General features: G+C 44.7%; 1 protein-coding gene across 1 annotated transcript in view; it reads left to right on the forward strand.

Moving 5' to 3' along the window:
* Positions 1–5686, forward strand: part of LOC126194994 (protein unc-80 homolog) — a 1036886-nt gene extending 1031200 nt beyond the window's left edge. The window contains exon 64 of the mRNA XM_049933411.1: positions 4636–5686. Coding sequence (XP_049789368.1) covers positions 4636–5100 — 465 coding nt within the window. The 3' untranslated portion in view covers positions 5101–5686. The remainder of the gene's footprint in view (positions 1–4635) is intronic.
* Positions 5687–27609: the final 21923 nt, after the last annotated feature.

Raw genomic sequence — 27609 nt, forward strand, 5'->3', positions numbered from 1 at the left:
TCCAATCTCTGTCTTGCTCCAAAGTTTTTATGCTCTACAGCTCCCTGTACTACCAAGGAAGTTATTCCCTGATGTCTTAACAGATGCCCTACCATCCTGTCTCTTCTTGTCAGTGTTTTCCATATATTCCTTTTCTTGTCGATTTTGCAGAGAACATCATTCCTTACCTTATCAGTCCAGCATTTGTCTGTAACATGCTTCAATTCATTTCTCTTCTGGTTTTCCCACAGTCCATGTTTCACTACCATATGATGCTGTGCTCCAAACATACATTCTCATAAGTTTGTTCCTCAAATCAAGGCCTATGTTTGGTACTAGTAGACATCTGTTGGCCAGATTGTCCATTTTATCAGTGCTAGTCTGCTTTGTATGTCATTCAGTCTCCATCCATCATGGGTTATTTTGCTGCCTAGCTAGAAGAATTCCTGAACTCCATTTACTTTGTGATCACCAATCCTGATGTTAAGTTTCTTGCTGTTCTCATTTCAACTACTTCTCATTACTTTTGTCTTTCTTCGATTTGCTCTTAATCCATATCCTGTACTAATTATATTGTTCATTCCATTCAGTGGATCCTGTAATTATCTTTCACTTTCACCCAGGATAGCAATGTCATCAGCAAATCTTACTCTTCATGTCCTTTCACCTCGAATTTTAATTCCACTCTTGAACCTTTCTTTTATTTCTGCCATTGCTTCTTCGATGTGTAAATTGAACAGTAGGAGTGAAAACTACGTCTCTGTCTTATACCCTGTTTCACCTGAGCAATTAGGGATTGAAATTCCAAAAAACACTGAAACACATTTTTTTTTATTTCCTACCAAGAAGCCAAACACAAATAATGAAGTATTTGCATAAAAACCTCCATCCCTATTTTACCCCATTAGGAGTTGAATTTAAAAAAACACTGAATCGCTTTCTCTCTCTCTCTCTCTCTCTCTCTCTCTCTCTCTCTCTTTCTCTCTCTCTCTCTCCTTGAGTTACCTTAATAACCAGTTAATGAGTCAAGTTGTATTTTCTGAAAGAGTGAAGTATGCAGTGACAACTCTCGTTTATAACATTGGATACATAGAGTGTCACTTCTAATTATAGACCAATCCCCAACTTTCTGCTGTTCTCAAAATATTGTGAGAAAGTAGCTTAAAGTAGAATAATCTTATAAAAGATTTTCCACTGTGAAAACAATAATAGATCTTACAAAGTCAGTTCAGGTACAATTAAACATGAAAAATTCATTGTTGCCACAGTCTTTATGAGCTTTGCTGCTTTAACATATGGTATATAGAAATTCCACCACCTTTATGTTTACATCTAAGAATTAACTGGATAAGATATAATCCTTTATTGTCAAATTACATATCTTACTTTCAGTTAGCCAATATGTTTCAGTGTATTTCACGTAGGAGAACTTCTGCTGGTAGTTTGTTGTTACCAATCAGTTGGATATTCTGATGGATTACATTTATGTAATTTTTCTTTTGCTGGCTTACATGTTCTGTTCGTATATTGTACAGTGCTTCCTTTTAGGGTGGTGCAAAACTTAAGGACAAAATTAACTTTCACGTGGTGTGTCACTGCCAAGTAACATAGCTCGATGAAACTTGGACCATACACAGAAAGAAAGTCCTACAGTAGAGTACAGAAGGTAACTGAAAGAAATACACAATGAGATGGACAGAGATGACATTTATATTCAAAGACAATAATTACACTGAAGTCACTGTTATTTATTATGGTCCTCTGGGCATTATGAAACATTGGAAATGATTCTTAATAGGGTGTGTGATCACCACAGACAGCATTGCATTTTCCACAACATGCTCCTGTGCTGGCCACAACATTGGTAAGGAGTTCCTGTGGTAGGGTATTCCACCAGTGTGGTTGACAACTGATGGATGGTCAATGGTGCACATGGATGTGATGCAGTACATCTCCCCACTATGTCTCACAGGTGCTCAGCGAGATTTAAGTCAGGGGAAAAGTCAGTCCAGTCCATTTGCCGAATGTCCTCTCATTCCAAGAGCTTCTCCACCTCTGCTGTTTGATACAGCTGTGCATTGTCATCCATAAAAAGGAAATGTCATGGTTGAATACTCTCCAGGAAGTTCAACAGTGTTCCTGTTTGCATTACATGTTTCCACCTCTTGCCATCATTATCGATCATCATCATTTTGGTAGTCCAAGTGTTACAGTGTGGAGAAGTATAATGTTACATGGCCATACAAACCTCCAAATCTTTGAATATGGTCCAATTACCAGTCACTGTTATTGTGAACACTGTACTCCTTCTCCATATGCATCCTTTCAGGGGTGCTTTCAGTTATGACTTCATTTTTATGGATGAACAGCGCATGTGGAGGAGCTCTTGAAACATTGCAGCACTTCCACATGCACCAAAGACCATCCAGCCGGTGTCAACTGTGCTGGTGGGGGATTGAAATGCCTTACCATAAGAACTCTCTACCAAACTTGATGCCAGCATGGGAGCAAGTTGCAGAGCATGCACTGCTGTCCGTGGTGATTACACACCATATTAAAAACCATATCCCACCCTCTGTTACGTCCACAGGACCATCACGAATCACAATGACTTCAGTGTAATTATTATCTTTGACTAAAATTCATTTCTGTTTGTCTCATTGCATATTTCTTTCAGTTACCTTGTGTACTGTGCTAGTTCTGTCTGTGTATGGGCCATGTTTCATTGCGCTATGTTAGTTGGCAGTGATACATCAAGTGAAAGTTATTTTCATCTTCAATTTCTGCATACCAGTATACATTCAAGTAGAAGAAATAAATATTAAGTTGTCAGAACATTTTAATTAGTTCCTTTGTTAAGAACAAAATACAGATGAATCTTGTCAGGATAGACAGCATACAAATTGTAAGTTATTACTTACTGCTGACTTTTTAAAAGATCTTGAAGATTAAAATTTGAAACCTGTTTTTTGCATTTATATTTCAGCCCATTGACCATTTTCTGGATTCAGTGGTTGGTACATAAAATGCTGCCCCTATATACACTCCTGGAAATGGAAAAAAGAACACATTGACACCGGTGTGTCAGACCCACCATACTTGCACCGGACACTGTGAGAGGGCTGTACAAGCAATGATCACATGCACGGCACAGCGGACACACCAGGAACCGCGGTGTTGGCCGTCGAATGGCGCTAGCTGCGCAGCATTTGTGCACCGCCGCCGTCAGTGTCAGCCAGTTTGCCGTGGCATACGGAGCTCCATCGCAGTCTTTAACACTGGTAGCATGCCGCGACAGTGTGGACGTAAACCGTATGTGCAGTTGACGGACTTTGAGCGAGGGCGTATAGTGGGCATGCGGGGGGCCGGGTGGACGTACCGCCGAATTGCTCAACACGTGGGGCGTGAGGTCTCCACAGTACTTCGATGTTGTCGCCAGTGGTCGGCGGAAGGTGCACGTGCCCGTCGACCTGGGACCGGACCGCAGCGACGCACGGATGCACGCCAAGACCGTAGGATCCTACGCAGTGCCGTAGGGGACCGCACCGCCACTTCCCAGCAAATTAGGGACACTGTTGCTCCTGGGGTATCGGCGAGGACCATTCGCAAGCGTCTCCATGAAGCTGGGCTACGGTCCCGCACACCGTTAGGCCGTCTTCCGCTCACGCCCCAACATCGTGCAGCCCGCCTCCAGTGAATGGCGTGAATGGAGGGACGAATGGAGACGTGTCGTCTTCAGCGATGAGAGTCGCTTCTGCCTTGGTGCCAATGATGGTCGTATGCGTGTTTGGCGCCGTGCAGGTGAGCGCCACAATCAGGACTGCATACGACCGAGGCACACAGGGCCAACACCCGGCATCATGGTGTGGGGAGCGATCTCCTACACTGGCCGTACACCACTGGTGATCGTCGAGGGGACACTGAATAGTGCACGGTACATCCAAACCGTCATCGAACCCATCGTTCTACCATTCCTAGACCGGCAAGGGAACCTGCTGTTCCAACAGGACAATGCACGTCCGCATGTATCCCGTGCCACCCAACGTGCTCTAGAAGGTGTAAGTCAACTACCCTGGCCAGCAAGATCTCCGGATCTGTCCCCCATTGAGCATGTTTGGGACTGGATGAAGCGTCGTCTCTCGCGGTCTGCACGTCCAGCACGAACGCTGGTCCAACTGAGGCGCCAGGTGGAAAGGGCATGACACGCCGTTCCACAGGACTACATCCAGCATCTCTACGATCGTCTCCATAGGAGAATAGCAGCCTGCATTGCTGCGAAAGGTGGATATACACTGTACTAGTGCCGACATTGTGCATGCTCTGTTGCCTGTGTCTATGTGCCTGTGGTTCTGTCAGTGTGATCATGTGATGTATCTGACCCCAGGAATGTGTCAATAAAGTTTCCCCTTCCTGGGACAATGAATTCACGGTGTTCTTATTTCAATTTCCAGGAGTGTATCTCATATAGGTATTCTCCAATTTTTGCTTTTGTTATTTGGTGATTGGAATATTCTTGACCATGCCATGAAAATAATTGGAGTTAATTGTGACTATGTATAATTTTGTTAAAGGATACTGTGTTATTCCTTTGTTTACAGTTCTTGAATTTTTCATTGAAACAGTGTTAATTGTTTTTTTTTAATAACTCTTAAAAAGGTTTCCCACATCAAAATTGAACCAAGGGAAATACCACAAGTCCCAGGACAGTCACCAACAATCCAGATGCCTGTTCTGGAATTGGCTGTCACTGGCATCCCACCAGCTCCTGGAAACCAGCCTCCTCCGCAGCTGCAGCGCCTTTCAAGTCGCCTCACTCGAGAAGGCAGTGATGGCGGAAAAGATGTATCTTGGGATGATGTATCACTTACATCTAGCATGTCAGGATACAGAGAGTCATATTCAGCTCTGGCAACAGCTATCGAAAGCCCTTCACCAGATTCCGGGCGACGAGACATGCCTTCCACAAGCAGTGCAGCTACAACACACATTGGCTCACCAGACACTTCAGCTAATAGTACTGGCGGAGAAGAGACTGCATTGCTGTGCCGCAGTGATCGTACATCATCACAACACTCATTGTTGATGGTATTTGAAACTCAAGATGAGGACACACTGATATGAGCTTACAGTGTAGAAAGACTTAATTTAAATGTCGTGTTGAAGTATGCACCTCTGAGTAATACTACCCACTTGTGTTACAGATCTGTGTCCACCACTATCTTATTTCATTTCATCTCATTATTAAACATTTTGCATCTGCTTTGATTGTGAAATACAGCCTCCTGTGATTTAATTAGTTATTTATCCATAGTGTAAGAAGATGTTCCATTACAGTGTTCTTTTGTTTAATGGTTAATAATCCCCTGTCTTACTGAGATGCTAGATTTTAATTTCTCACAGCTGCTGAACTAGTGATAAAATAATAAAAAGTTTCAAGTTTTTATTTATTATTTGCTGTAGATCAGTAATAAAAATTTATCTCCCATAGGAATATTTTCCTCCCACATTTTCCAGTGTCAGATGTACCTTCAGTTTTTAGTAGGACTTGTTATAAAAAATTTACATAATTAGTTGGTAACTTGATGATAGCCTATGATATGTTATAGGTGAAACAATATTTTAATACTATTGTGGTACCATAAGTTAATGCACTGATGCCTAACTGAAGTCAAAGTGTATAAATTGCAGTTGAAAAATGATGTTCTAACAAGATAAATAACTGATCTCTACCTGCATTTATTCTGTTTGAATAAAACTGTAATTACAAAGTTATTTTAATAGCATTGTTCTTTATCCTTTTGCATGGTCACCTGAACTGAGATGCCATATCTTCTCACCTTGTTTTTATTGTTCTACACGCTTCTGGCCCCTGAAATAGAACAGAGAAGCGTGGAAGGAGGGGAGGGGGAGTCAGTGGCAGTACTGAAGTATTCTTTATGACACGCCATAGGTGTAGGTAGTTTGCTGAGAGTAGATATAGATGTACATATGTCTATATGCCTTCCTCCTTAGTAAAAGAATTCTTAAGGAATGATATTTTCAGACACATTTCCCAATTAACTTGTTTGTCGTGGTGGAAAATATATATAAGGGAAACATTCCACGTGGGGAAAAAAAAAAAAATATATATATATATATATATATATATATATATATATATATATATATATATATATATATATATATATATATATATATATATATAAAACAAAGATGCTGTGACTTACCAAACGAGAAAGCGCTGGTAGATAGACACAATAAAAAACACACAAATTTCAAGCTTTCGCAACACAAGGTTGCTTCATCGGGAAAGAGGGAGGGAGAGGGAAAGACGAAAGGATGTGGGTTTTAAGGGAGAGGGTAAGGAGTCATTCCAATCCCGGGAGTGGAAAGACTTACGTTATGGGGAAAAAAGGAGAGGTATACACTCGCACACACACACATATCCATCCGCACATATACAGACATATGTAAATTCAAAGATGTTGGGCAGACATGTCAGTCGAGGCGGAAGTACAGAGGCAAAGATGTTGTTGAATGACAGGTGATGTATCGGGGGCAGCAACTTGAAATTAGCGGAGGTTGAGGCCTGATGGGTAACAGGAAGAGAGAATATATTGAAGGGCAAGTTCCCATCTCCGGAGTTCTGATAGGTTGGTTTCAGTGGGAAGTATCCAGATAACCCGGACGGTGTAACACTGTGCCAAGATGTGCTGGCCGTGCACCAAGGCATGTTTGGCCACAGGGTGATCCTCATTACCAACAAACACTGTCTGCCTGTGTCCATTCATGCGAATGGACAGTTTGCTGCTGGTCATTCCCACATAGAAGGCTTCACAGTGTAGGCATGTCAGTTGGTAAATCACGTGGGTGTTTTCACACGTGGCTCTGCCTTTGATCGTGTACACCTTCCGGATTACAGGACTGGAGTAGGTGGTGGTGGGAGGGTTCATGGGACAGGTTTTACAGTGGGGGCGGTTACAAGGGTAGGAGCCAGAGGGTAGGGAAGGTGGTTTGGGGATTTCAGAGGGACGAACCAAGAGGTTACAAAGGTTAGGTGGACGGCGGAAAGACACTCTTGGAGGAGTGGGGAGGATTTCATGAAGGATGGATCTCATTTCAGGGCAGGATTTGAGGAAGTTGTATCCCTGCTGGAAAGTCACATTCAGAGTCTGATCCATCCCGGAAAGTATCCTGTCACAAGTGGGGCACTTTTGGGGTTCTTCTGCGGGAGGTTCAGGGTTTGAGGGGATGAGGAAGTGGCTCTGGTTATTTGCTTCTGTACCAGGTCAGAAGGGAGTTGCAGATGCAAAAGCTGTCTTCACGTTATTGGTGTAATGGTTCAGGGATTCAGGACTGGAGTAGATTTGTTTGACATGAAGTTGGCCGCAGGAACCTCTTGGTTCATCCCTATGAAATCCCCAAACCACCTTCCCTACCCTCTGGCTCCTACCCTTGTAACCGCCCCCGGTGTAAACCTGTCCCATGCACCCTCCCACCACCTACTCCAGTCCTGTAACCCGGAAGGTGTACACGATCAAAGGCAGAGCCACGTGTGAAAGCACCCATGTGATTTACCAACTGACATGCCTATACTGTGAAGCCTTCTATGTGGGAATGACCAGCAACAAACTGTCCATTCGCATGAACGGACACAGGCAGACAGTGTTTGTTGGTAATAAGGATCACCCTGTGGCAAAACATGCCTTGGTGCACGGCCAGCACATCTTGGCACAGTGTTACACCATCCGGGTTATCTGGATACTTCCCACTGACACCAACCTATCAGAACTCCGGAGATGGGAACTTGCCCTTCAGTATATTCTCTCTTCCTGTTACCCACCAGGCCTCAACCTCAACTAATTTCAAGTTGCCGCCCCTTGTACATCACCTGTCATTCAACAACATCTTTACCTCTGTACTTCCGCCTCGACTGACATCTCTGCCCTACCTCTTTGAATTTACATATCTGTATATGTGCGGATGGATATGTGTGTGTGTGTGTGCGAGTGTATACCTGTCCTTTTTTCCCCCTAAGGTAAATCTTTCCACTGCCAGGATTGGAATGACTCCTTACCCTCTCCCTTAAAACCCACGTCCTTTTGTCTTTCCCTCTCCTTCCCTCTTTACTGATGAAGCAACCGTGGGTTGCAAAAGCTTGAAATTTGTGTGTGTGTTTGTGTGTTTTTTATTGTCTCCTATCAACATACCAACGCTTTCATTTGGTAAGTTACAGCATCTTTGTTTTTAGATATATTTTTCCCAAGTGGAATGTTTCCATATATATATATATCACAGTAAATGAGTAAATAACAATCAATGCACAATTCTGCAGTAAGTTGTATAAAGTGTTTGAAAATATTAGACAGTATTTAAGGACAGAATTCCTTATGAAGGAAGAATATAGATTAACCACCAGTTGACAGTGAGTCTTTAGAGATGGGCACAAAACCTGACAGGGTAATATTTGGGATGGAAATTGCTCACATCTCCCTCCAATGAACCATTTTCCTTGCCTGATTTAAGGAAGTTACCGAAAACCAAATCATAATGTCCATGTAGGAATTGTGAGTTCAGTCTTGTGATTGCTTGCATCATGAGTGGGAATGCTGTTTGTGAGTCATGGAACTTGTTGTCCATAGCATTTCAACTGTAGCAACAATTCATCACACTCAATATGTTACACAATTTATAATTTGTTCTCAACCCTTGGTATAAGTAAAACATACTTCAGCTTGGTGTTAAAGTGAATTCTGCATACACTTAGTGTAGTGTTTTATTGTCTTACATGGCTTCACATCTTGTGTAAGAAGAAATGCTTAATACATACACTGCCTGAACCAGAAAAGTGAAGCACCCAGAAGACATGTCAGATTTCAATGTAACTTTGTCCACAAACACACAATCAGTGGCTTTGTAAATGATTAGAGTTCCAATTCTTTGTGTCAAGGAGATCGGCTACCAGAGTGCATTAGTTTTGTTTGTGTTTAAGTGTTGTCACCGTGCCCGGTAAAGCATGTGTCAGATGTTGAGTGATCACTCTGAAGGACTTGGATATGTCATTTATTAATGAGATATAGCATTATCAGGACCTGACAGAGTTTGAAAGGAGTCTCACTGTTAGTCTCTGTTTGGCTGGCTGGTAGAATCTTGCAATATCCAGATTTGTGATGATTCGTATGTGACAGTGGCCCAAGATCGGACAGCACAGGAACACGAGCGCAGGCATACTCAGTGTCAAGGTTTTAGTCGACCACATCTGACCGTCACAGGGGAAGATCACCCTATTATGAACCAAGCACATCGTAACCCACTCTCATCTGCACCTTCCACCCAAGAACAAGTAATGGATTCCCTGCAACATTTTATGTCATCCTGCACCACTGGGTTTCACAGTAGCTGGACTAGGAAACTGCCATCCCAATCATAGGCTTCTGTTAATACCTTAACGTCTGAGAAATGATGACTGCTGATGAATGGTGTCACATTGTCTGATGAATGGTGTCACATTGTGTTCAGAGTTGAATCACAGTTCTGCACTACCCTGGATGACCATTTTTGGTAAGTATCTGATCTGGGGAGAAGTCCCATTCTTCCAATATTTTGGAGAGACACTGTGGTGTTACTCCTGGAATAAATGTGTTGGGAGCTATGGGATATCATTTCAGGTCACAGCAGGTAATGATTGAGGAAACTCTGATGGCACAATGATACGTCACAGCCATCCTGCATCTTCATGTGTTATCTCACGTTTGACAGTATCATGTGTCATTTTCCAACAGGATAAAGCTTATGAACACATGATATTTGTCTATATGAACTGTCTGCATGATGCTAAAGTACTTCTGTGGCAAGTAAGACCCCCTGGTCTGTCCCTGATAAAACGTGTGGGAGCAGCTTGGACATTAACTCTGTTTCAGTTCTAGTATCTTGGATGTGAAGGACCAGTTACAACAGTTGTGGGCGAGCTTGCTTCAGGTGAGGATACAACGGCTTCATGACACCCTTCCTATACAAGATTACTGCATGCATACTGGCCATGTAGGGTGTAACATCATACTGATAAGTGTGCTCGTACTGCCAAGTTCTTTGTAAATTTGAATTGATTTTGTGTTCACTTGAATAATGTCATATTTCCTCCTAACTTGTAAAGTTTCACTTCATTTCCTGCTTATCTTCTTGGTGCTTCACTTTTTTCGTCAGGCAGTGTAATTTAAGAAGTAATGGTAACAACTCCACAAATAGTTCAGCAGTTAGTCATCAAAACATAAACAATAATTAGCTAGCTTTACGATGTATCATTCTGCAGAGCTATAGAGTGCACATATACTTGTTCACTTACATTTCCCCAGCTGTCCACATTCCGACCGCCCCACAACTTTATTGTGCTGAGAGGTTACATGAAATAGAGTGGGTAAAGGGAGAAAGTAGGTGGGGATCAGGCAGGATGGTTGGAAGGGGAAGCAGTAGATGCACAGGGAAGAAATGTTGCAGTGGTGACATTGTCCTGAGCACAGGCAGGGGAGTTGGGCAGGGTGTATAATAACTTGGAGGAGTGAATTAAGAATGGAGAGACAAGAGGAAAAAGGATACTGTGGAAAGGATGGTGTGAGTGTATAATCGTGTGACAACGGTGTATGTGGGTGTGGGGCAGAGGCCAGCAGACACTGAGGCCAGAAGGATTAGAGTAGCAAAGGATATGTTGCATGGACAGTCCCCATCCATGTAATTCAGAGAATCTGATGTCAGGAGAAAGGATCCACAGGGCAGAGGTTGTGAAGCTGTCATTCAAATCAAACATTTCATATTCAGCATGGTGGTGACCATTCATTCAGGTGGACAGCTGAATGGTGGTTTGGCCACATAAAATACTGCTATGCAGAAATTACAGAAATGCTGGTACATTACATGGCTGCTTTCATAGGTGACCATGTTCAATAGGATAGGATAAGCACGTGACATAAGGCTGGACTATGATACTGCATAACTGGATAGGCAGCAGAATATTACTTTTGAAGTGATGGGAAGGATTGTGGATAGGATTTTCCTCATTTTGAGGTGTGATAATTAGTAGTGAAAGCCCAGGTGAAGGATATGGTTCGCTTGTTCCAGTCTGGGAAAATAATGGGTGAGGAGGGAGATGTCCCTGATTCCTGGTGGAGTGGTCAGAGGATTGGGGGCATGTGGGCATAGAGCACAGTAAACCTGTTTGCAGGCTAGGTGTGGGGAATACCTGTCTCTGAAGACCTCCAGCACACTGGGCAAGGGATTGGTCACCACTGTGCAGATATGCTATCCACAGATGGCCGGAGTCTACGGGAGACACATTTTGGCATGGGCAGGATGGCAGCTCTCAAAATGCAGGTACTGTTGATGGTTAGTGGGCTTCATATGGACAGAGGTTTGGATGGAGCCATCAGAGACTTGGCCTACTCCACCCAACACAATCTCTCACCACAGTCAAGTTGCAGTGGCAGCACAGTGTAGTCAGGTGGAAAATGAAACCATACAGGGGTATGTGCGTGTATTTGTACTCTGTAGCTCTGAATAAGGACTTTCCTGAAACCTAGCACCATTCTCAGTGCCTGTTGATGACTGAGCACCTCAACTGTTCGGTGAGTGGTTTTTATATTCCACCAAAGACTTCTTACCACCATATATAAGAAAGTGTTTGTCATTTTTAAGTGCTCCATATTCCACTGGGCAATAAATCGAATAAGTTTAAATTAGGTGGGAATGCAGTCCAAAGCATTGGTCTTTCTCAGTGTACTCAGTGTATGTGCATTAAGACGAACTGAGGTAGCTTCATGTAAGAACTGTGTATATTTGGGCACTCAGTGGTGACATTACAGTATTGCATAAGCAACAACCAGCGACAGACTTCAAACATTATGTTATCACATATCTTAAAACAATTCTTGAACTTTCAGGAAGCAATTGAAACACACACACACACACACACACACACACACAAAAGAGACAGAAGCCATAACTGACTGTCTCAAAAGTCAACTACGCATTTCTGAAGCCATCTTCATGTAGACACTTTGCATTTTTCCATTAGGAATCTGATCTCTGGATATTGCCCACTGTTTTTATGCACCCTATGTAAGGAGAGGATGATAGAATGAGGAATGTGTAAACACTTATCCCAAACCAGTTGTAATGCAGAGATGATGCAAATACCAGAGAATTTGGAGCATACCATTCATTACCACAGTCCCACAGAAAATAGACAGTACTGGATCCAGGGAATGATAAACCCACAGTATCTGGAGGCCAAGTGATTTCTCAAATACTCATCGACATAACTGACATCATGAACAGCTACGTCATCTTACAGTGAGTATCATTTTTAGGTTGGCTGAGAACGCTGCATAGCCTATTCAAAGGAGCATTATACTTTAATATTTGCACATGTGCCAGTTACATATTTACTCTTCAGTGGAGTGCCTGTTTTTACTGTGCAATAATATGAAGTGCCTTCCACTTGTTTTCCTCATAATAAATTGATAATTCATCAACTGTGAGTTGCTTTGAGTGTGTCAGGTCACACATTATTGAGACTGCTTTTCAGTGGTCTTTTGCTATTTCACTGATAGCTGCAGCCTTGTTCCTTGCCTTATTTAATACCTACATAGAACTCATTGCCATATCAGGAACTTGCAAAATGTAGCTTTACACAGGATATTACAAATATGGTAGCTGAAATGGATACATGTGAAAATTATCTGAAAACAATAGGAATCAATAGTGCTTGTGTCATATTGAAGATTGAAAACTAGAATATCTGGGTCTTGTAATGAAACTGGTATCATGTACTCCATTTGACTGTTAAAGAAGATGATGGAGGAGAGAAATCTCAGATAATGACAGTTCTCAATAACTTGTGCAAGTGACTGATCGATATACCTGTAAAGCTTTCCAGAGGTGATGTAGTGATTCAAGTCTTCATGAAGATGGCCTAGCCTATGTAAAATGAGAACATGCAGGGGGAGTAAGAATATTATGTCATGGTGACTGAAATCCATGCCTCTTGAATGTTAAAAGAACTTTATTTAAATCTGTAGAGTCACTGTAGACTTGAGACACATATTGCAAGGAAAGAATGACAAAGAGTCCTCACTGTCTTCATGAAGAAAGCCCACAATTATATTTTGTACTAAAGGCAGACTTTTTAGTTTACATGTTTCAGTTGCTACATGCCTGGCACACTTTGCAGACAGGCATAAACTTATTCAACAAAACAGTTGTGCACTCTGCAACAATCTTCTGGGGCTGCTTCAGAATTTCCATGGATGTTTCACATGAGTAGGGATATAAACAAAATAATTCTTTCATAAATACACATCCATGGAACAACCAAATAATTTATGGTATAATGAAGCAGGTAGCAACAAGTGAATCACTACATCAGTCTTTATTTTACTGTAGTCTTTCAAAATTCTGTGACCCTGAATTCCGCATAAATCAACGTTCTCTACAACTATCTTTCACATATTTCCCTTCAAATTTTCTATTGTATTTTGAATAATTCAATGAATACACTATAGTTCAACTTTATTCAAAGATAGTCAATACAGTTCTTTGCTGAGAGCAGGAGAACCAGTCTTAATACAGTAGGGAACTAAACATTTATTCTACCAGTACTCCTTTTTCATAAGAAAATTACTGCACTTATTTTTGTTGACAACTTAAGCCTTCCATGACAGCCACTAAATATTTTATTCTGTGACTATATTTGCCAGTTCTATTGGCAAGAGAGTGCAGTCGGTGGTAAAGTTTTTCTCTCATACTGTTGATCTAATTCCAGGACCTCACTGTGAGCTGTGAACCACCACACCACTGCTCTGGGTTCTCTCAAACATTATATGCAATACCTGTACAAATAGATTTTACAGTTTCTGCGGCAGTTGCTCCCGAGTGACTGAATGGAAGCATTTGATGTGCAACATGATGATAGGGGATCAGTTTTCTTAAGGATTTTTGATGAAATCTGATTGTTATAAACATCTTCCTTCTATTGCTCTCCCTGCTTTCTCATTTGAACTGGAAATTATTCCTTATTTTACAGCACTTTCCCTCATTCCTTATTTTATGGCACTTTCCTAATGTTATGATTAAGTTAGAATGTATCTTCTCCACTTTTTATTATATTTCATTCTATATATTTTTACGATGACGGGCAGAAAGGGATTTCAGTCTACATCTAATTCTGCACTATAATACACTAGACTCTCATTAATCTGGCCATTCCTTGCACATATGGATGCCAGATTAGCAGAAGTGCCAGATTATTGATAGTTCCTTAAATTTAGTTTGAACACATAAGGACTATACTTTATTAAACCCAAAGAAACATTTCTTTTCATAAAAAAAACTTAGTCCTTCAGTGTGTACATATACAGCAGTATAACTCACTATGAAACATGTCCCAAATTTTTAGTTGTCACAGTGATGATATGTGATGGCAGCATGCTTCATCGTGTAACGAGTTCACAAGTATTAACACAGGTACTGCATGCACATGGTTGTTTCTTGCTGGACTCCAGGAAAACATCTTCAACTTCAGCTCCAGCAGTATGAGAAATTTTCATGCTTTCTCCTCCAGTGTCCTCTTCTTCTTCATTTTCATCATTACTTTCCTGCACACTTCTGATTATTTCTTCATCTGTTAAAGTATGGTCTGTCTCACAGCTTTCCTCATTCAACCACTTAGCAACATCCTCTTCTCAGTTTCTACTTGTGCTGAAAGATTGTGGAACATATCAACAAAAATAAGCACCAGCAATTGATGATTCTGAATTGACTGGCTCATTGCTGATGCTCAGCACTGGCTCCAACTTTGCATCAACAGATGTAAAAGAGTGGACTGCTCTCCAGCTCTTCATTTTGGTAGTTTCTCTACTGTATCCATGCTTCTGCTGTTTGGAAAACAACCTCATGTAAGTTGAGCACTTTCCTCACCTTCAACATAGCCTTGGTAGAGTCTTTTTCACACTCATTCAGCAACGAAACAAGAAGAGCATACCAATAAAGAAGTTTGATTCCAAAATTCCCTGGTTCTTGAGCTGAACACATTGGTTGGAAGAAAGAGTGATTGTTCAGCATCGAACTTTGGAGTCCCATCATAGGAAGACTGGGAGCATTGCAACAATAAGAATAGCTTCCATTAGGAACTTTTTCTTCTTCAGCTCTTTTGCTGCAGCTGGTACAAATGATTTGTGACACCGCCAAGAAAATTTTTCTCTCTCGATACATGCTTTTTTTCTGGACATAATATTGTACTGACTGTGTATTTCTGTTCCTGTGTTGAAAACAACGTGGTTGTTGGGATTTCTCAGTGACCATGAGCAGTAATTTATGTCTCCCATTTGTATTACAACATGCCATTAGCGCTACATGTTTCTTCTTTTGGTTGTACCCATGACCTTCCTTCTCGTTCTTCGCAGCTAATGCTTTTGAAGCATTGCACAAGGCATCAGCAGTTAAATCTTCAACCTCTATTATCTTCTTTATAAACTCTCGTGTATCTTTACAGTTACATGAGCGACTCTTTCCAGTGGCTGTCAACTGCCACATGCCGTGTCATTTTTTCAATTTGATAGCCATGTCTCGCTTGTTGGAAATAAGTTACGGCCACCAAGTTGTTGTTAACTGCAACTATTTTTTTCTTTGTTACTGGACCACTAACTCAATTTCTTTACTGTATTGTTGTTATGTGAGATGTATAAACAGCTGCATCCATTTGCTCGTTATGATTCTTTCGCATAATCTAATGTTTGCCAACTCACTCTCCATTTGGGCCGCATACTATCAGAAAACAACATCCTTTCTTTTTTGAAGTCATCAGTAGTTACATAAATAGTTGCTTGTCCAACATTGTACTCAGCAGCAATAGCTTTCTGTGAAGAATGTATGCTCAGCTTATCTGAAAATTTGAGTTTCTGCTTGAGATCCACTGTAACATGTTTCCTTTTAGAAGCCATGATTCTAAACTCCAAAAAAAAAGCCACAAATTCGTTGTTGAGCATGTCATTTCTGCTTGAGCCACTACAGGCCAGATTACTAAGAGGCTGAACTACTGAGGGCCAGATTAGTGAGAGTTAAGAGTACTGCAAATGTCACTAGGTGTGCCTAGATGAAGAAACAATGATCTTGGGTACAACACCAGGTCTGGGCAATGAGTAGGTACGAAGGGCTGATTAAAGAAGGACATTTATCAACAATGTTTGTCAAGTATATCCTGTAACTGCTTAAGGTCAGAGATATCACCAATTTCATTTTTAGTACTTATTATTGGGCAACTTTTGCCTTTCTTACCAACCATCTCACTGATGACTTTCCATATGGATTTCGATTTGTACTTTGATTAGGGTATGAACTGTTGATTGTAAATTTCCTTGACTTCACAGATTATTTTGATTAGAATTCTTTTTACTGTTTGAAATGGTTATGGAATGACTTTCTGTCAGCACTTTTACTGTAAGAACACATAGCACCACTTTTTAGGCGGAAGCTTCACTGGGCAAAGAGAGTAGGGATGTCGAACAGGAACATCCATGCAATAAATAAAACTTCAGTGTGCTGCAAGACATGCAACAGTGCAGTGATGCCTTTGTATCATTTGATTGCAATAAAGTATTGTTGGCTCACAACTTTCTCATCTCCATTACTGGAACTTTCCTTACACCTCCTACAGGATTCTTCCATATTGGTGACCTGTCAGCCGTGTACCACAATGAGTAAGCATTTGTTTCATTTCAGTTGCACATACAATGCTACCACATTTTGTTGGACATACTGCTCCACCATCTCCTTGCGACTCTGCATCATGGATGAATGAGTGTGCAGTGTTTCAGCAGTGCAATCAGTGTGACAGTTACCAATCAGTAGTAAAATATGACTGCGCGGTGGCTATGGGTTCTGTGTTGCATAACAGCCCTAACCCACCCTCAACATGGCAACAGCTGGATAATCCTCTGTTAGACTTTAGATATGAACTATCTCAAAGTGCATCAGTGTGTAAACCAGTGTGACAAAAAGAACTACTTTCAGATGGTGATGCATTTCTCACGACACCTGTGCCACAAACAATGATTGGGCATTCAATTGTTTGCACATCACACAATAACCAACCATCCCTACTATGATATGGTTACTGGGTTCACAATCACGTCACAAGTACTACAGGTCACCTTGCCTCTAATGCCATTTCACTCACCACAGTTATGCTATGCCTACCACGATGCCCACCAACTGGCCTCCTACCCTAAATTACTGCCGTTTCACCCAGAACAATCTGCCCTCTGGTTCAAATCTGTGGAAAGCGTTTTCAATACTATAGGCATTCCAGATCACTACATGCACTTTGTGACTTTAATCTGCCATCTGACAAAATACACCAACTTCATCAGTGAAATCATACTCGCTTTGCCCACTCCAAACTACTATGATATGGCAAAATTGGCCCTTCTGCAGTGCCAGTCGGAAACGCCAGAACAGCAGTTGAAACAAACAATATATGAGGAGCAACTTGTCGACAAGACTATGTCCAGGCCTTGGCATCAGCTGCAGACAACACTTGACATAGGTCTCATGCCGGGCACAGCTCTATGGACACAGCGGTTAGTGAAACTTCCACTACAATTAGAAATGGCAATGATTGCCCATGAGGCAGGACCACATTGGAGAAAATATTAGTTCTAACTAATAAGATGTTTACCATGATGCAACACCATCAACAAATAAACACCACATGAAATTCCATACCACACAGTGTGTGGCCATGACCAACCGCCAAGATCACCGATTTGCCACAACCTGCTATGACAACACACGACGATGATGTCACGGTGCCCCCTCAGAAGGCAACCTGGCCAAACAATCACACCACTGCAGCATCAGCTGTCAATGATTGGTTGAGCACTAACGCCACCTCAAGGCCAATTCTCTGCTGGTATTATTGTCAGTTTGGCACCACCATGAGAAACTGCTGTCAGCCTTGTGAGTTCCCAAACTCCAAATGTGGGTCACACTAGGTGTACCAACCATGCCACACAACAAGTCACCAACAACTGGCACGCATGTGTCAAACACATGCCTCACATTGCTCCTACCTCTGGCATGGGAGGGAGAGGGCCAAAGATTGTATGTCTACGATCTCAACATGCACAACTACTTCCTAGTGGACACAGTTCAGACATCAGCATGACTCCAAAGAAAACTACTTCACCATTCACAGCTACAACAGCCCTCCAACTCCGCACCACTAAAGATTCACAGAGCACGGTGCACAGAAGTATCGACCAAACCTCAAAGTACTGTTTCACACGGTAAATAATTTCAAGGAACCGGTAGTGGGGATTGATTTCTTGCAACATTTCCAGCCCTCGTTAGACCTATGGAACCCATCGCTTCTGCAACACGACACAACCATCCATCCCGGGACTCTTCATCTTGATGACACCCTTATCCCACAGAACAACAGCTTGCTTCACTATGAGTGAGGGTGATGAAGTAATGTACTCTGGCACACTCAAGGGGTATCTCACAACAGCAAAAAACCTGTTAACAATGCATCAGTGGTACCTCGACTGCCTCTTTAACTTTGGATGCACTGTGCATCAAAAATGCAACATTTTGACAGTGCATAAATGACACGTCTGCTGCTCTTGCACTGGCACGTGAGAACTATAAAAATCATGTGCATGCCCATCACACAGTTAAGGACAAGGGAACAAGAGCTGCTATGCCTGTCCCATCCCGCCTCACCATGCTGTCAGCACACCCAGTGCCAGTGCAGTCAACAGCCCTGGACATGCCTCACTTAACACAGGTTAGTAAACCGAACTCCACCTCACTAAGTAGTGCATTGAATGTAGGCACTCCTTCAATAGCAAAATTTCAGCGGTCTACAGCATGGAAGAAAGATGGGAGCTCTCATCTCCTGAACAGTGTACAATAGCTACCCAGTACTGAATAATCCAGGAGTTCATGCACTCACCTGCAGGCAATACTATCTTCAGTGTGATTGACTCCAAATTCCCATGCACCCATATGACATTGCAAAAATTGCAGTAATCACATTATTTAGTGTGCTTGAGTATCTCTTCATGTCATACAGTCTGAAGAATGCAGCGCAAATATGGCAGTGGTATGTGGACAGGATACTTTTTAAGTACAACTTTTGCTACACCTCCTTAGGCAATGTCCTCATTTTTTGGCCACACTCCAACAACTCAATGAGCATCTCAGACAAGTTTTTGCAGGACGAGTGCATGGTCATTACTGAAGAGAAGTCTCAGCCGTGTAAGGATGAATTAACATTCCTAGGGCCTACAGTATACACCGCAAGAATCAAACCTACAGCTGACCAAACTAATCTCATCAAACAACTCCCTCTCCCTCTGAATTAGGACGAGCTTCAATGCTTCTTAGGAGTCTTAACTTCGGTTGGCATCACCTAGCACAAGCAGCAGTGATACAAGCACCCCTAACTGATGTTCTTGACGGGCCGAATAACCAGGGAAAAAGACAAGCACTTTAGACTGATAAAATGAAGAATGCATTTGAACTTGCTAAAGACTGTCTAGCATGAGCAATTACATTATCCCACCCAATTCTGGATGTGCAGCTCATGCCACCACAACTGCTGTTGACACCACAATTGGGGCTGTAATGCAGTAAGTCGTGGGTAGTGAGATGCAACCCCTAGCTTCTTTTCGAAAAAGCTCAGGGCTTCACAGTCAAAGTGGTCTGCCTATGACCACAGACTAATAGCCATATATGAGTTGGTTAATTACTTCAAGGAAGACATTAAGGGGAAACACGTCATCATATTTATGGGTCACAAGTTGCTCACCAACACGATTGTCACATGCCAAAGAATGTCAGCCCCTGCTGCTACTGACACTTAGACCTCATCACACAATACACTACAGGTGTTCGCCACCTATGTGAGCCCTATAATATAACTGCAGATTACCTATCACGTTTCAGTGTTATTTCTCTCCACATTGACCATAATGAGTTAGCAGCTGGACAAGGCAACACTGCAAGCATTACAGAATTACTAAAAAATGACTCTACAGGAGTGCACAATGAGCAGAGAACAGTACCCATGTCCAAAGCTTCGTGATGTATCCTGCAAGAGAATTCAGCCCTTGGTGCCAAAACAATGCAGCGCAAAATCTTCAAACAACTTTACAACTTGTCTTGTCTGGGCTTCATGTTGACAGTTCACCTCATAACTGAGTGATTTATGTATCCAAATGAGACTGCCACAGCTAGGCACAGGCATGCATAGCATGCCAACATAGTGAAGTCAGCAGGCATATGTGACCATTGTTATGGCAATTCATGTAGACCTTCTTCTTGTCAGACCCCTCCCGGAATCTGAGGGATATAAATATTTGCTGTCAGTAATCGATGGAGCATCCTGATGGGTCAAAGTGATACTGCTGAAGGACATCACAGAAGAATCAATGGCTCATGCTTTCACAGATAACTGGATAGCCTGATTCAGTTCACCCAAGACAATAACAACTGGCCAGAGTTGACAGTTTGAACTGGCGCTATTCAAAGCTCTATGCAACCCATGTTGCATGACCACAGCTTCAGGACATTCACAGATCAACAGCTTGGTCGAACATGGCACAGAACACTTAAATCCACTCTCATGGGCCACAGGGGATTGTGGGCAGCGGGTTATAGTGTTAGGCATACAAACAACATTCAGGAAGGATCTGCAATCATCACTAGCTGAAATTCTATACAGTGAATCACTAATACTAACTGCAGACTTTATAATACCGATGCAGCCTCCCAAACAGATGGACCTTCCTGCTCCATTTCAACGTGTGAAAGATCACATCAGACACAAGTGGGTGCCACTGCCTGCATTGTACTAAACCCCTATGGTGTTCATATGCAAAGTGCTGCATTAGTGTGATTAATGCCATGCTGTGTGGAAAGACGGTTAGACTAGCTCTACGACCACCCTGCACAGGACCATTCAAAGTCCTCAGAAGGGTTACATACAAATTTGACACCCTGCTCTGAAGGAATGTGGTAACTGTCTCGGCCAACCACTTGAAGTCTGTGCAGGTGCTACAGGATGACAATTCACTGAATGCCCATAACACAGACAACAGACAACAGTGACAACTGACTACCATCCACTGTGCAGTCAACCTCTTCAGAATGAGAAGAACCTGTCACTATCAATATAGACCTTGAAGACTTCAATCCACAGATAATACATTGGTGATGAATACTGATGAGAACATTGTACCGACTTCGAACCTAGCCCACATGCAGCAAGTTGAACATGCGCATGCACTACCACACAGCTTTGACTATGCTTCTAATTCATCTCATTTATCAACAGACAAAGCTCTCATCTGCCCAAGGTTTCCAACACAACAGATGCCACACAACAGTCCACACACCAACGCAGACGCACCTACTGATACACCGCCTCCTCCACCACAGCCCATGGTCCTGCCCACAAAACCTGGTACAGCTGCACCAGACAGCTCCCATGCCACCTACTAACTTACCATCTGTACAAAATGAGCACTATAGACAATATCTCTCTGATAAATGATTTGGTCATGTCTTGTTTACCTACCAGCTACTATTCTCTTATTGTCCAAACTATTTATTGTCCATGTTTCACATCCATACATGGCTACACTCCATACAAATACTTTCAGAAACGACTTCCTGACACTTAAATCTATAGCCTACTCGATGTTAACAAATTTCTCTTCTTCAGAAACGTTTTCCTTGCCATTGCCAGTCTACATTTTATATCCTCTCTACTTCGACCATCATCAGTTATTTTGCTCCCCAAATAGCAAAACTCCTTTACTACTTTAAGTGACTCATTTCCTAATCTAATTCCCTCAGCATCACCTGACTTAATTCGACTTCATTCCATTATCCTCGTTTTACTTTTGTTGATGTTCATCTTATATCCTCCTTTCATGACACTGTCCATTCCGTTTTACTGCTCTTCCAAGTCCTTTGCTGTCTCTGACAGAATTACAATGTCATCGGCGAACCTCAAAGTTTTTATTTCTTTTCCCTGGATTTTAATACCTACTCCAAATTTTTCTTTTGTTTCCTTTACTGCTTGCTCAATATACAAATTGAATAACATTGGGGACAGGCTACAACCCTGTCTCACTCCCTTCCCAACCGCTGCTTCCCATTCATGCCCCTCGACTCTTATAACTGCCATCTGGTTTCTGTACAAATTGTAAATAGCCTTTCACTCCCTGTATTTGACCCCTGCGACTTTTAGAATTTGAAAGAGAGTATTCCAGTCAACATTGTCAAAAGCTTTGTAAAAATTGAAATCCCAATTAATAGAGTTGTTTCTTGGGGATGAAGGGGTATGACATGATTTTTTTGTTTCTCTCAACAAATCCATTAGTAATTTTAGTCCCTCGATCTTGAGCAACTAAGTTAGTGGTCTTAAGAGTTTACTACATATCAAAAGCCTGTAAGATCTAATGTTCCTTCCTTTACCTGAAGAAAGTGGCACCATCTGATACTAGTATCCTCTCAAGTAAATATAATCAAGTAAGAACTGGATCTGAGCTAAAGACGAGGGAGGGAAGGGGGAGGTGTGGTGCAACGTTATTAGTTGCATTGTGAACGGTGTATTGCTTTTCGAGATTCCAGGACAAATGACTGTGGAGATACAGGCTATTGATTACATGTACAGGTATTCTTCAGATACTCAGTCTCCGGAAAACTAAAACTGTCACATTTGGATAATACTAACATTGTGCTGCAGCACAATATTAGTAGTATCCAAATGTGACAGTTTTAGTTTTCTGTGCTACTAATATTGTGCTGCAGCACAATATTAGTAGTATCCAAATGTGACAGTTTCAGTTTTCTGGAGCAGTGGAGAGCGTGGCAACTGTCCTTCCCTGCCCCTCCGTGATAAACCCTCATAATCGAGGTGGCTTCTTGCCATCCAGGGTGTTTCCTCATTCAATGATTCTACAATAGTTGGAGGCTTACATGTGAAAAGCTACATTGTCCTTTTATTCTATGTTGGCAGTCTGTCTCGATTTCGACCTCGCTACAAATGACATTTGGTTTATTGCAATAAATACTCGTTATTCCTGGAAAATATAACCCTACTCACCAACGTTCGTATTACATGTAGTTAAATATTTCCATACTTTTTCCTTTGGTTTTAACTTGTTTCCGGTGAAAATTATTAGAACCTTAATATTCTCGTTCTTCGTAACTTTTGCTGATGATTTTATCCCTTTGAGTCGTATCGGTATTTCACCTGATTAAATTTTATAACGACTTCCTTCTGTTGTTTTGATTCTTCCGCAATTCAAATATGTGTAACCACTAATAAAAGCATAAATTTCCATCCACTGCTCTAATCACGAACTGATTCGCGGTGATTGTACCAGTACCGCTGAGAATAAACTCTGTACATAGATCCGTTTCGCCTCCTTAGTAATAACCTTGGTATTTGACTGTGCAAAAGCCACCCACCTGAGCTCATAATTTGCTGTCAACAATACCACCTGAGCTCATAAACTGTCGGTTCCGTGCCTATTCTTCAGTGAGGAAGACAGTGGATAATTCTCCCAACGACTGACTCAAAGTTCCTCTTCTAGAGACTGAAAAACACTTGAAGCGGGAACGTATTGCATCTCCGCTTACAGTTACTCATGTGCAGTGAACCGGCATTTATCGCCGCGCCCACGCACTATGCTCATGGGAGAGGCTTTGTGGCAATGAACGACTAGAGCGGTTTCGAGACAGGACACATTCATTTTTCCTACCTTCACAATAAATGTCACATAACAGTCTTCGCCGATGTTCGTCTACACGGGTGCGTTGCACCGGCGGCACGGCTCGGTCACCGATCCCGGAGGGTGTACACTCCAGTGACGAGCCGTGGCGCGACCGCGTGGACCGAGCGAGGCAAAAGGCCGCGTCACCGAATGTTCTGCTCCTGGCGCGACCGGAGGCGCCGTAACGTCCGCGAAGAAACGAAGGGCAATTGAACGGCGACTGCGTTTGCGACCGCGCGTACGCGTTTACAGCGGAGTCACGTTGACTCGACGCACGTGGTCCGCGGCGGAAGAACTGGGGAGACGGTGTGTCGCGTCCCGTCGACTAGCTCGCACTGGGGGCAGCTTTGTTCCCGTGCAGTCCGGTGTGCGACGCACCGTTGCCGAAATTCCGCGTAACGGTACAGCTGCCCCTGCTTGTGTCGGCAGTGCCGTAGTTCAGCCCTGCGTGCGTTGGAAGGTGCTGCCGCCACAGAGATCCCCCCTTGGAGAGCGGAGCTCCGTAGCTGCGAAAACGCGGCGATCGTTCTGTGGCGCACGTGTGTTTAAAGTTCGCGCGCTGCGTGATGGCAGTGCGGCAGCTTTGGTGGGGGTCGGTCGGCGTCGGAAGGGCGGCGGCCCGTGACGTCAGCGCGCCGGACCGGCGAGCGTGCGGTGGGCGTGTCCTCACGCTGGCGGCTAGTGGCAGCGGCAGTAGGCACTGGCTGCTACTGTCCGTAGCGATGCGCGTGAAGGCGCGTGTTGCAGGTCATTGGTGCTGACGTCTCGAAGGCGCTTGCGCGAGTGCGTTGCCGTCGGAACTCGAACGCGGGTCCGGGAGCTACTACGGACAAGCCGGGCGGTGTGGAGCGCGATGTCCGGAGCTCGACGGAGAGGCGAATGCGGTAAGCTGGCGCGGATGCCGATCCGGCCTCAACGCCCGACGCGGCGGAGGCAAACGACGCGAACGCGGGTCCAGGAGCTGTGACGAACGCAGGAGACGGTGTCCGGGGCTCGACTGGAGTTACCGGCCGAAGGCGCTTGCAGCTGGAGGTCGGGTCTCTACAGCGGACGGCGGCTCGTGGGCGCCGAATTCTGACGGCGTTCGGCGGCTCGGGCGCGTCATTGCTGGTTTTGGTGTCCTGGCGCGCTGGCGACGCAGCACGGCCGTTTGAATCGGACGCGGCGGCCGGCGCGCGTGACGTAGTCCGCTGGCGGCTGTGGTGGGGGCGACCGGTGCGCCTGTGGTGGGCGCGGTCCGGGCGGCCGTACCAGCTGCCTGGGCGTGGTGGTGGGAGGCGCACGTGGCGGCGCGATGACAGCAGGCTGCAGCTGTGCGTCACCGGCGGCTCCGGGTGCGGGTTCCGTCTGACCGCTGGCAGAGGGAGTGTCGTCCGTGATCAGATCTTCTGCCGGGTCGAAGAAATGCGTGGCTGATGGAGCGGGCAAGACGTAGGCAGGTTTGACGCGGTCGATTGACACTGTCGACGGCTTTCCGTTGCAATCGATGACCAGCGTTTTGTCTCCTCGGGCGATCACGCGGTGCGGTCCACTGTAGGGCGGTCGAAGAGGTGGCCGTACTGCGTCGGTACGCAACATGACGTGCGTGCAGCGCTGCAGGTCGGCGTGGACGAATATCTTCCCGGTGCCGTGCCGCGTCGGTGCGTGCGCTCGGAGGCCGGCCATGTGACTGCGCAGACGATCCGCCAGAGTGGGTGCCACGGCGTCGCGTGGGAGTCTTATATCTTCGACAAAATCGCCCGGGATTGTCAGAGATTGCCCGTAAACGAGGTCGGCAGGTGACGCGCCGATCTCCTCCTTCGGCGTGACTCGCAGGCCGAGCAGCACCAGTGGAAGCGCCTCTGGCCATGAGGTGTCGTGGCAGGTTAGAGCGGCTTTGAGAGTCCTGTGTAACCGTTCGACCATGCCATTCGACGCCGGATGGTAGCTGGTTGTCCTGTGTAACCGGGTGCCACACAGTCTGGCGACGTGCGTGAACAACGCGCAGTCAAACTGTCGGCCGCGATCAGTTGTCACGTGACTGGGACATCCGAAGCGTGCCACCCAGGTGTCGACGAATGCTGTGGCGACGGTCTCGGCTGTGACGTCCGCGACGGGCGTTGCTTCCGGCCAGCGAGTGAAGCGGTCCACCATCGTTAGGAGGTACCGCTTGCCTTGTGAGGGAGGAAGCGGGCCGACGAGATCCACGTGAACGTGCGCAAAACGGCGTGTCGCGTCCGGGAAGGTGCCCACGGGTGCGTGGGTGTGCCTCCCGACTTTGGCGCGTTGACATGCGGTGCAAGTGCGCGCCCATTCACGACAGTCCTTCCGAAGCCCGGGCCAGACGAAACGCGCAGCCACGAGCGTCGCAGTGGTGTTGGTGCCGGGGTGTGACAGTCCGTGGACACGGTCGAAGGCACTGCGCCGGAATTTCTCCGGGAGGAACGGTCGGTGCGTGCCGGTTGAGGTGTCACACCAAATCTTCCGTGCGGAGCCGGGGACAGGCACCAGCTCCAGTTGCAGGCCGCTGGAAGTGTCGTGACGGAAGCGGTGCAGTTCTTCGTCACTCTCCTGTACTTGGGCCACGTCCTCAAAGTTCACAGGGGGTGAAATAACGGCACACGCTCGGGACAAACAATCGGCGACGATATTGTCTATCCCCGAAATGTGTCGAATGTCAGTCGTGAATTGCGACACGTACTCTAGCTGCTGGAGCTGGCGCGGTGAACACTTAGTGTGGTTGTTCGCGAACGCGTGTGTAATGGGTTTGTGATCGGTGAAAATGATGAACCGTCGGGCTTCGATGGACGGTCGGAAGTATTTCACCGCCGCGTACACCGCAAGCAACTCTCGGTCGTAAGCGCTCCAAGCACGTTGCGAATCGGAAAGCTTTTTGGAGAAAAAACCGAGAGGCTGCCAACTCCCGCCGACGCGCTGTTGTAACGCCGCGCCGATGGCGGCCTGGCTGGCGTCCACGACTACAGCTAAGTCCGCGTCATGTACCGGGTGCGCGAGCAGCGTCGCTTCCACGAGATTCCTTTTTGAGTCCGTGAAGCTCTGCTCCATTGCGTCTGTCCAATTCACGAGGGTCTTTCCTTTTGAGGTAGGACCTTGTAACGCCTTAGTCAGCGGCTCTTGCACGGCTGCGGCGTTGGGCAGGTGTCGTCGATAAAAGTTCAACATGCCAAGGTAACGTCGTAATTCTTTGTGCGTCTGCGGACGCGGCATGTTCTGTATTGCCTTCACTTTCTCCGGTAGCGGTGTCGATCCGGTGGGCGTAATTAAATGGCCGAGGAACTCAATTTCCGTCACGCCGAACTCGCATTTAGCGGGGTTAATGACGATGTCGGCTTCGCTCAGGCGCTGAAAGACGGTCGTTAAGTGGCGGCGGTGGAGTTCGGGCGACTTGGAATACACCAAGATGTCGTCGAGGTATGCGAAGCAAAATGGCAAGCCTCGCAAGACGCCGTCCAGGAACCGTTGCCAAGTCTGGGCAGCATTCCGAAGACCGAAAGTCATAAACAGGCTTTCGAAAAGCCCAAAGGGCGTTACGATGGCTGTTTTTTCGATGTCTTCGGGCGCCACCGGAATTTGGGTGTACGCCTTTGCGCAGTCAATCTTGCTGAACACTGCGCAGCCCGCCAAGGCGTAGCTGAAGTCCTGAAGGTGTGGGACTGGGTATCGGTCCGGCACCGTTCGCGAATTAAGGGCGCGATAGTCCCCACACGGGCGCCACGAATTGTCTTTCTTGGGCACTAAATGCAACGCCGATGACCATGGGCTGCTCGATGGTCGCACGATGCCTTGC

Source organism: Schistocerca nitens, chromosome 7 (genome assembly GCF_023898315.1).
Source record: "Schistocerca nitens isolate TAMUIC-IGC-003100 chromosome 7, iqSchNite1.1, whole genome shotgun sequence".
In the NCBI taxonomy this organism is placed as follows: Eukaryota; Metazoa; Arthropoda; class Insecta; order Orthoptera; family Acrididae; genus Schistocerca; species Schistocerca nitens.